The sequence below is a fragment of the Heteronotia binoei genome, chromosome 11 (genome assembly GCF_032191835.1).
Source record: "Heteronotia binoei isolate CCM8104 ecotype False Entrance Well chromosome 11, APGP_CSIRO_Hbin_v1, whole genome shotgun sequence".
NCBI lineage: Eukaryota > Metazoa > Chordata > Lepidosauria > Squamata > Gekkonidae > Heteronotia > Heteronotia binoei.
In genome coordinates this window covers 43,509,668-43,520,105 of record NC_083233.1, presented here as the reverse complement: position 1 = coordinate 43,520,105, position 10,438 = coordinate 43,509,668, and the positions used below count along the sequence as shown (strand labels likewise).

At 44.7% G+C, this 10,438-nt stretch overlaps 1 protein-coding gene across 2 annotated transcripts; it reads left to right on the top strand.

The window, feature by feature from the left end:
- Positions 1 to 969: 969 nt before the first annotated feature.
- Positions 970 to 9,607, top strand: LOC132579199 (opsin-3-like). 2 transcript variants are annotated; one of them, XM_060249428.1, is made up of 4 exons: positions 970 to 1,487; positions 5,277 to 5,608; positions 7,164 to 7,397; positions 9,357 to 9,607. In XM_060249428.1, the coding sequence occupies exons 1-4, from the start codon at positions 1,130 to 1,132 to the stop codon at positions 9,498 to 9,500; spliced, it is 1,068 nt and encodes a 355-aa protein (XP_060105411.1). In that variant the 5' UTR covers positions 970 to 1,129; the 3' UTR covers positions 9,501 to 9,607. The 2 variants fall into 2 exon arrangements, with proteins under 2 accessions (XP_060105411.1, XP_060105410.1); XM_060249427.1 differs by having other exon boundaries at positions 974 to 1,487; positions 7,161 to 7,397; positions 9,357 to 9,604.
- Positions 9,608 to 10,438: the final 831 nt, after the last annotated feature.

Here is a 10,438-nt window from a genome sequence, read left to right as displayed (position 1 = left end):
TAGTGTAGGATTTGTCCTGTTTGCCTGATGTAGAGATCTGAAGGGCATTGTTGGCATTTAATGGCATATATAATGTTGGAAGATGATCAAATGAATGCGCCTGAGATGGTGTAGTTAACGCTGTTAGCTCCAGTGATTGTGTTGTCTGGATGTATCTGTCAAAAGGCAGGGACATTGATATACAGTTCTCTTCATGGGCCTCTACTCCACAAAATGGTATCTACAATGCAGCTGTTCATCTTTAAGGTGCCTGCAAGGGACCATGGTTATCACTTTGTATTTTGCCATAAAAATGTTTATTTCCCAGTAAACGTGCTCTGGGTCTGATTGCACAAAACTAGGGAGTCAGAAACCAAGGCAAGGCTTGCGAAGACAGGAGTTCAGGAGGATTTCAAATTGTGTGACATAAACCCCTCACTGTGTTTTATGGGTCGTTTTATTGTGTATGAATCAAGCCCTTGACCTGTGGTCGTCAAACGGTAAGGTTGGCTCATCCCGCATGCAATGGGAAGGACGGGAGAAGGAAGGGGAGAGGCGGGGGTAGGGTGTGAAGTCAGGGCGTCTGGGGTCGAGATCCTCTGCTACATCCATGTGAGAGTCTATGGGCGCCAGGGTAAGCGGGCGCAAATTTGCCCTGCAAGGGGATGGTGCTCGGTCAGCGATTCCTTGTTTCTGGCACCGTCCCCTCTTAGGGCAAGCTGGGGCTGGGCCACACAGCGCACTCGCTCCTGGTCAGTCTGGCCTGGACGATCCAGATCGAAAGAGGGCATCTGCCGGGAGAAACTGGCCTTGGCGCACAGTAATGCTGGGAATAGATCCTCGGCCAGTGCCTTTCATACACACGCTGCTTCACGGAATAGTACCTCGGGGAAGGTCAGGGGGCAGAGCGTCACCGCGCCCATGTCCAATTCGAACAGAAGGGTGGGCGCGTGTTTTCCTGGGCGAGTGCTCAAATGTTGTCCTGGGCATTCTCCTGGGAACAAAGATTCCCCGACGCTAGGAGAAATGGAACTGCGCTCCCGGGTTTGTCTCAGACCAGAACGCACAGCGCCTACAACCGAGGAGCGTGCGTAAAGGCGCGCCGGGTGCCAAATCAGCTCCCGACGGAACACAGCGCCTTGCCGCGACCATGCACCTGGCTCTAGGCAACCAGAGCGCGAGGGGAAGCGCCGGCAACCTGAGCATAGGAGGTCCGCTGCTGCCTTCGGCTGAGGACAGCCTGGGTCGCAAGGGCCTGGCGGCGGCGGCCGTGTGCCTGGGGGTCATCCTGCTCCTCGGCTGCCTTAGCAACTTCCTGGTGGTGCTGATCTTCGCCAGGTTCCGGTCCCTCCGCACGCCCATCAACTTGATCCTGCTCAACATCAGCCTCAGCGACCTCCTAGTTTGCGTCTTCGGGACCCCGCTCAGCTTCGCCGCCAGCCTGCGTGGTCGCTGGCTCTTGAGTGGCGCCGGCTGCCGGTGGTACGGCTTCGCGAACGCCTTCTTCGGTAGGTTTCACGCCAGGATTCCGACAGGTGGGGCAGCGGAGGGGGAGACGGCGTAGGGCGCGAGCAAAAGTTGTCTACTCGAAGCTGCTGCTGCTCCAAGGTGAAAAGCGCACAAAAGAGCATCAGACTTGATCGGGTGCTGGGACGAGACAAGGCTGCCCTCAGATATAATTCCCGGGGCGGGCGGGGTGTTTGTTGCCTGGCTCCAGTGACAGCAGTCCTCCAGGATCTAGACAGAGAAAGATCGCACCCTAAGGTTTGCTGCCGAGGATGCCAGGGGCTGAATGAGCCTGGGGTCCCCTGCCTCGACTAAGGCCCTGCCGACTTAGCATGTATGCATAATAATAATAAATTTATTCTTATATCCCGCCCTCCCCCGCCGAAGCGGGCTCACTGCATAATACAGTGCTTTTTGCATTCAACGCAGGTCATGTATATTCTTGAGTAATTCTTACAGCAAGGTAGGCCAGTATTATTATCATCCTTTTGGATTGGAGGCTGGCAGAAAATAGCTTGCCCGGGGCCAGTTCACAGACTGTGATTGAGATGAAATTTGAGCTGGCAGCTCATCCTCTGACAGTACCATCCTAAGCAAATCAACTCAGAGTCCTTTCAGAGTCTATTCTGTTACTCCAAGGAAAGTGCTCCAGATTGCCCTGTTCAGTCATAATGCTGTAGGAGTGCATACTTGTACTCCTAAATGGCAACACCTTAATCATTTTTGCATTTGATTTTGGACAGGAATATGCCTCCAAGGCACTGTCCTACTTGAAGCAGGAGAAAGGGTGATGGGAACAACCTGGGGGGGAGGGGTTCTCCCCTTAGAATTGCAGTTGCTCTTCCCTCAGTCTGGCATTCCAGAGACAGGGTAAAGTGTGATCATTCCAGATAGGTAATCCTGAGTCTTCAGCCACAAAGGAAAACAGATGTCCGCTGGCATCAGCTTTTGTGAGTCTGAAGAACTCACTTCATCAGATGCACTGGGATCACAAACTGTCAAGCCTTGTGCTGAGAGGTGTGGTAGAACATGGCAATATCTACTAGGGGAGAGCCTAGCCTGTTGAGAAACTGACCCTGAAACACTATCTTCTTCTAAAGCAGCTGAAATGGTTGCCAGCAACTCAATAGATGGAGTATGAGGAAGTGACAAAGGGTAGCCTTATTCTGCCAAATCCATATCTCTGCAGCCATTTCGTCCATAGCTGACTCAATTAATCTTTTCATATGGAAAATGCCCCAATTTGTCTGCCTCAACCAGATACTTCAAAAGGATGAATTCTCCCTGTTGCAGTATTCCCCCCCCCCCCCCCCCAATTTTTTCCAAAGGCCCTGCTACTTTTTCCCAGCTGCATTTCTTTCAAGGAATTTGTGGCAGTTTTGTGTATGAATAAAACTGTGGAGAGCTGTATACCAGGGCTTTTTTTTTTTTTTTAGCAGGAACTCATAGGAATGCAGTTCTGGCTGGCTTGGCATCAGGGGGTATGGCCTAATATGCAAATGAGTTCTTTCTACAAAAACCCCTGTGTTTTTGTAGACAGACACAAGCCTTTATTGGCATATATCAGATTGTGTGAAACAATGGTGATGTCAGGGGCTGTGGCCTAATACGCCCCTGCTGTACAGTAAGGATGGCAGAAATAACCACGTCTATCAGTGACTACTAGCCATGGTGACTGAGGGGAACCTCCACATTCAGAGGCACTAATCCAGCAGGGCTGTTCTTATGTTCTCCCGTTAGTGGACTTTTTGCCAGCTACTCTTTTGCTTATCAATAGCTGACACATCACTGTAGTGTATAACTCTATAGTAATATTTCTGCCACTTCTAACCTTATTAATCAGATAATTAGCATTAAGATAGTAAAGCACTTAATTTTTAACATAACAAATACCTAACGATATAAGTAACAAACCCCAATAACAAATATTAAATAGAGCAACTACTGAAATGAACCGATAACCAATTGCTGAAAATCTCTGATTTTATAATCCATTGATCATATGGTTATATCCTGAAACTTGCAAGAATAAAATGAATTTCAGTTTCTTGAATTTTAACATGAGATGGTGTTACCACTACAAGATTCTTGACAGGCACAGGCTCAGTATAACGAAGTCACTATAACCCACAAGGTTAGTCAAAATAAGCACATTATCTTATCAAATAAGCATATTATCCTATATTATCCTATTCAATCACTTTACAAGAGAAAGCTCCTTTCTTTTCCTTCTCCCTCGTAAGGTAACTGACTTCTGCCTCTTCTCTCTGATGCCTTCTCAACCATCAGTTTTCTTCAACTGCCATCCAGTGAAACATTCTGAGCTCTCAGCCCCTCCCAGTCAGAGAAGCTGCAAGCACAAACTTTGAGACAATCTTTCCTGAAAGTATTTTCTTTTAAATAAGTGTTTATACTGACCTTGGCAGACTGATGGTCTAAGGCAGCTTCAAAGGACAAAGGGCAGGGAATTTACCTGCTCAGTTCTCTGAGAACTTAAAGAATATTGGATTTCCAAATTGTTCTCCCACCTACAGGTCCTTATTGAGTTCCCAGATGGTATATCCTTAATAGTCATATCAGCCAGTGTGATGTAATAGTTAAAGAGTGTCAGGCTAGAACTGGAGAGAGCCTAGTTTTCAGTCAAACTCTGTCATGAAACTTGTGAGTTTCCTTGGACCAGAGTTATTGTGAGGGAGCATTATGTATACCACTTTGAGTTTCTTGGAGGAAGAGGAGGATAAAGTATGTCAGATCATTTATACTTAGCAACTCAGGAGTCACATGTGACTCTTTGACATGCCACCTATGGCTCTTCTGAGCACTATTCCCCAATGTGGCACCTAAGCCATGTTTCAGGAAAGGAGGCAAGGCTATTGCCTGATGGGTTGGCCGCTAGTTCCCACTGAGCACAAAGAAAGGTTCTACCAGTCTGTCTCTTGCAGCACTAGAGTGCCACATAAAAGGGCAGTTTGAACACCCAGACTAATAAAGTCTTCTGAAGAACTTGAAAGCTTGCACACTGTTTTGTGTCATAAGTCCAATGTGCAAGTTCTTCACCTCATTCTAGAAACACAAGGGCTGGCTATGGTGCAACAGTGTGATGGAGGTTATAGTTATACATTTATTTATACATACTTATATCTTAGTGTGTGTGTGTGTGTGTGTGTTTGATGGGCTGGTAAAGAGGGTACATTGAAGTCATGTGGCTCTTTTCATTGATGATAGTTACAAAGTTTCTACCTAGAGTATTAAAGGGGGGGGGGAATGTCTTGTGAGAAGGAGAATTTTTTCTTTTTAATATTTATTGATGAACTAGCAAGGGTGAAGCATCCAGCAGTAGCATTTAAAGCAGCATCAATTTCCTCTCTCAAGGCAAACCATCCGCAGTCCTTGCATGTTTCACGTCTCCCCCCCCCCCCCGCTTCCATACACACAGATAGAAGTTGCTTCTTGTCAGCTGATTCCAAATCCCAGGCTTAGCCCTCTTCCTTTGCAGGCTGCCAAACTGTTTTCCCCCAACCCTTATCCAAGGACATGGGGTGTGTCTGGTAGCTCACAGCTGCCAGACATCTGAAGCCATTAAAGAAACCTGTCCTGAGCCCTCAGGTATATAGGAGCCTGGGGATGGTTGTCTCATCATGTGACACTGCACAGTAGCATTCCTGTTAGAACAGATGGGTGTGATATTCTTTGCTTGTGCCGCAGCCTGACTTAGGGCATCTTGGCCATGAGATGGGCAGATGCAAGCTGTTGATTTGTTAACTGGGACGGAGCCTTTCTTTTCTTGTCAGGTGTGGTCTCCCTGGTCTCACTCTCCATCCTTTCCTATGAACGTTATGTGATGGTCCTGCAAAGACACACCAAGGCGAATGTGTCTAGCTTCCAGAAGTCCTGGCTTTGTATAGCCATATCTTGGCTCTACTCCTTGATTTGGACCTTGCCGCCTTTCTTTGGCTGGAGCAGCTATGGCTTTGAAGGGCCTGGCATTACCTGCTCCATCACATGGCACCTCAGGACTCCCAGCAATATCTCTTATGTCATATGTCTCTTTGTCTTTTGCCTTCTCTTCCCTCTCCTGACCATGATGTATTGCTATGGGAGAATCCTGCAAGCTATCCGACTGGTAAGGCTACTAGCTCACCTCTGCAGCTTCTCTGATTATATGATCTTTTGGCTTTAGCCAGCAACATTTACATTTGGGCAAGTGCTGATGTTATAGTTTAGAAGCAGCCTATCTAAAAGCAAGGCAAATGAGTTTGTCCAGTTAATTTTATAACCGGAAACCTGGCTGCATTCCTCTGTTAAATTGATAAGTTTGGGAACAGAAATTTCAGGATCAGGTGAAAAGAGAGAGAGCATAGGCATGTAATGTAGGGTGAACTTGTTCAAATAATTTTATGTGCAAGATGCTTGTCCTTTGACAGACAGGGCAAGCCAAACAAAAAGGGAGAGAGGAGACAACCTTGACTTGTCCTAAAAATTGGTGGAAAAGGGAGACCTTAATCTATTACAAAGCCAGTTTGGTGTAGTGGTTAAGTGCATGGACTCTTATCTGGGAGAACTGGGTTTGATTCCCTACTCCTCCACTTGCAGCTGCTAGAATGGCCTTGGGTCAGCCATAACTCTCAGAGAGTTGTCCTTGAAAGGGCAGCTTCTGTGAGAAGAAGAAGACGACTGCGGATTTATACCCTGCCCTTCTTTCTGAATCAGAGACTCAGAGCGGCTTACAATCTCCTATATCTTCTTCCCCCACAACAGACACCCTGTGAGGTGGATGGAGCTGAGAGGGCTCTCACAGCAGCTGTCCTTTCAAGGACAACCCCTGCAATAGCTATGGCTGACCCAAGGTCATTCCAGCAGGTGCAAGTGGAGGAGTGGGGAATCAAACCTGGTTCTCCCAGATAAGAGTCCGCACACTTAACCACTACACCAAACTGGCTCTCTCAGCCCCACCTACCTCACAGGGTGTTTGTTGTGGGGGAGGAAGATAAAGGAGATTGAGAGCCACTCTGAGATTCAGAGTGGGGGGTGGGATATAATCCAATATCATCATTATCATCAACCTTAGGTTCTTTAGGTTCTTAACTCTAACAATGTAATAATTTCAACAGGAAATCCCAATGTGATCCATCAAGTGCCTTCTCCAAACACAATGCAAGGAACTCATGAAACTTCCTTATACTGAATCAGATCGTTGGCCCATCAAGGTCAATCTTGTCTACTCAGGCTGGCAGTGGCTCTCCAGGGTCTCAGGTGGAGGTCCTTCATATCATCTGCTACCTGATCTTTGAACTGGAGATGCCAGGATTGAACCTGGAACCTTTTGCTTACCGAGTAGATGCTCTACCACTGAGCCACAGCTCCCTTCCCCTAAAGGTGTAGGGTGCATTCCTTCACTGGAAGATGTTACATTTATAAGAAGACAAGTCCAATTTGTCCCCTGCCTCCCTGGGACAAATATTTGGGTACAATTTTTTCAACCAAGCAGACTCTCAAACATTTGGCTATAATGGCGGGAAAGATTTAAGCACCTATGTTTATTAGTGAAACAGGTGTCACATTCCAGTCATTAAGGAATTAGATGAATTAGATGGTGTGTTTTTTGTAAGAAAGGATACACAGTGTGGGGGGAAATGTGTGGGTATAAGTAAATTATCTGCACTGTCTTATTTTAGCAGATTTCTAGGTTTCACCTGACATCTTTTCAGAAAAGGGAACACCACATTCTATTTATGGTTGTAGCCATGGTTACCTGTTATCTCCTTTGCTGGATGCCATACGGGATAGTCTCTCTGATTGCAACATTTGGCAAGCCTGGAACGATCACACCAGCAGTGAGCATCATCCCTTCTATTTTGGCAAAAGTCAGCACATGTGTTAACCCTATCCTTTATGTGCTCTTGAACAAACAGGTAAGGCTCTGCTTTTGTCTGCATTTGTTCTTGTACAGAAAAACTTCAAATTTCTCTGCAGGCCATGAGCAGCAACTTGTTGCTGCAAATAATCAGAAGAAAAATGGTAGGTTTTTAGCATGGGGATGACCACTAGGGCTTCTAAGACATTGGCTGTGATCGCACATGCTAAATAATGCAGTTTCAATACACTTTCAATATAGTTTCAAACTGGATTTTGCCAGTTCACACAGTAAAATCCAGTTGGAAAGTGCATTCAAAGTAGATTGAAATTGCATTATTTAGCATATATGGATGCACCATTGTTTGAATTAAAATGTTTTAGCAGCTAAGAGGGCTAGAGGAACAGGCTGAAAGTCAGCCCAAGAAAACCTCAGATGGTTTTGCTGATATTGCTGTGGCTTAATATTTGGTTGTGATGGCAAAACTTTAGCAAAATTCCACATGAGCTCATTGGTGTATCAAATATCAGTTGAAAAAATTGAAATATCAGTTGGAAAAAAAATAAAATAACTAACATGTAAACCAGTTCAAAACAGCGGCACAGAAAATCATCTTGTATCTCTAAATAAGCAGTTCTTATTCAAATAATTGATCATTATTAAAATGCAGCAAATATATTTAAAAAGAAGTTGCTGGGAAGGGGGGCGAGAGAGACTTTTACCTGGTATGTGAAATCAAATTAAGTTGATGTGAAGTGAGGAGGAAATTCCAAAAATGAAGTGCTACACTAGAGAAGGCTGTGCTTCTGGCTGCCCCCCATGTTGTCTCTAATGGTGTGGTATACACAGAGCTGAGCCTCTGCATAAGATTTCAGCTGATGGGGAGGTTTGTATGAAAGACTGTCCAAAGTTTTCTAAAACTAGGGTTTAGCACTACACACCTGCTTAGCTAACTATGTTTACAACTAATCAAGAATTCCTCAAAGCTATGGAGTGAAATGAAATGAGCTTCCTCATGTCCTCATTTCCCATTTGTTGTCTTTTAATTATTTTTTTTTGTCTTTTCTCTGTGCTTTCTCAAACCAAAGCAAAGAGGAACTGCAAAGAAACTATGGAAAAGCTTGGAGGTGTTTCTTGGCTTCAGCTTAAAAGGGAAAGCCCTGAGAGCCCCATGAGCCATGATCAGAATGAGAATAATGTCATATGGAGGCTCCCAAATAAAGCAAGGCATGCTGTGTTCCACTTGGAGGGAAAAATCTCTGCATGCAAACAGCCATAATAAGGCATGCAAACATCATATAAGGTCATAGGTTGCCACAAGGTGGCAGTAAGCAACAGAGAATAATTGCATGCAGGTTTTCACCACCACTATATAAATGACTGTAGACAAGAAGGATCAACGGAACAGGGCCTGCTTTGCTGTGGTACCTTGATTTTGAAATATCTTCACTCTTCTGACACTGTCTTGAATTTTTGGCACCAAGTCAAAACCCCAGAAATGTTGTTGGTAAATAGATAGTGTGTGGTGGTCTACTGATAATTTTTTTGTTTTTGTTTTTTAAAAAATACTAGTTATTTATTGCAAATTTTGCCAGGACTTTGTCAGATTTAGTATTGTTGGATATTTGATTATGATGGAACAATTATGGAAGTTTATACCTGAATATATGCTTGTTTTCCTATTCCCTTATTGCCCTCGTTTCCATATTACCATGCAGGCAGTTATCTTGAATTGTGTTTTAAAATAACACATAGTGTGCGTGTGTTTAAACACTGTTTTAATTGTTTTGATGTTTGCTGCCTTGGGGATCCTATTTGGGTAGAAAGGAAACTCAGAAATGTTTTAGATAAATAAAATGTTGACCGCCATTCTACAGTATCTCCTTGGCTCAGTCTCAGTTGTCTTCTTTAAGTTGTGAATTTGTAGATAGCTGAACAAATAGACAAGATGGACACAAATAAACTGAAACTGCTGGTGTGCTCTAGCGACTGTTTTGTTTTCTTTCTGTCTCTTCAGTTTTATGAGTGTTTCACAATCCTTGTGAAATGTGGGCCTGCGCTTCAGCACATGAAAACCTCTTTTGAGTTCAAAAGTGAGCCAAGATTCTCAGACAGTCGGCAGGGTAGAAGAAACTCACTTGCTTCAAATGCGGAACAATAAACAAGAAGAGGCCACATGCTCTACAAGGCAACCCAAAATGCTTGTGGTTTGTTACTAGTTCTAGCTTTATATTCTTGTTTGCCATTATAATTGTTTAAAATTTCATGCATACACTCCTGAAACACTTTGGTGAAGCACTGGAAGCACACTGATTTGGAACATTCTGTCTAGCAATGTCAGCCTACAATTCAAATGTGCCTAGCTTCTTGAGCAATGTCCAAATGAGAAGTGGTAATCTTGGTTGTGTAAATGAAAGTCCCCAAATCCCTTCAACATTTCCAGCATTGTCCATCAGATAGGGTTGCCATGTCCAACTCAAGAAATATCTGGGGACTTTGGGGGTGGAGCTAGGAGACTTTGGGGGGTGCAGCTAGGAGACTTTGGGGGTGGAGCCAGGAGCAAGGATGTGACAAACATGATTGAACTCCAAAGGAAGTTCTGGCCATCACATTTAAAGGGACCACATGCCTTCCATCCATTTGGAAACAATGAAGGATAGGGGCACCTTCTTTTGGGGCTCATAGAATTTGACCTCCTGGTCCAATCTTTTTGAAACTTGGGGGGCGGGGTTTGAAGAGAAGCACCAGATGAACATTTGCTGAAAATGTGGTGCCTCTAACTCAAAAAACAGCCCCAGACACCCACGAATCTATTCTCCATTACACTGTATGAGAAACTGGTCTCCACAGGGTATAATGGAGTGTCCAGCAGACATTTCCCTCCCCCACCCTGCTTTCTGATAACCCTGAAGCAGGGGGAGGGCCTTCAAACTGGAGGATCCCCTGCCCCCAACTGGGGATTGGCAACCCTACCATCAGAGCAGACTGTTCTATAACTGACAGTGTCTGCCAGTATCTTCCAGGTGTGTGTGTGGAGTTCCTGTTACTATTTTAAACTTCTGTCCATTTGAATTACCATCTCAGTTTTACAAAATAACA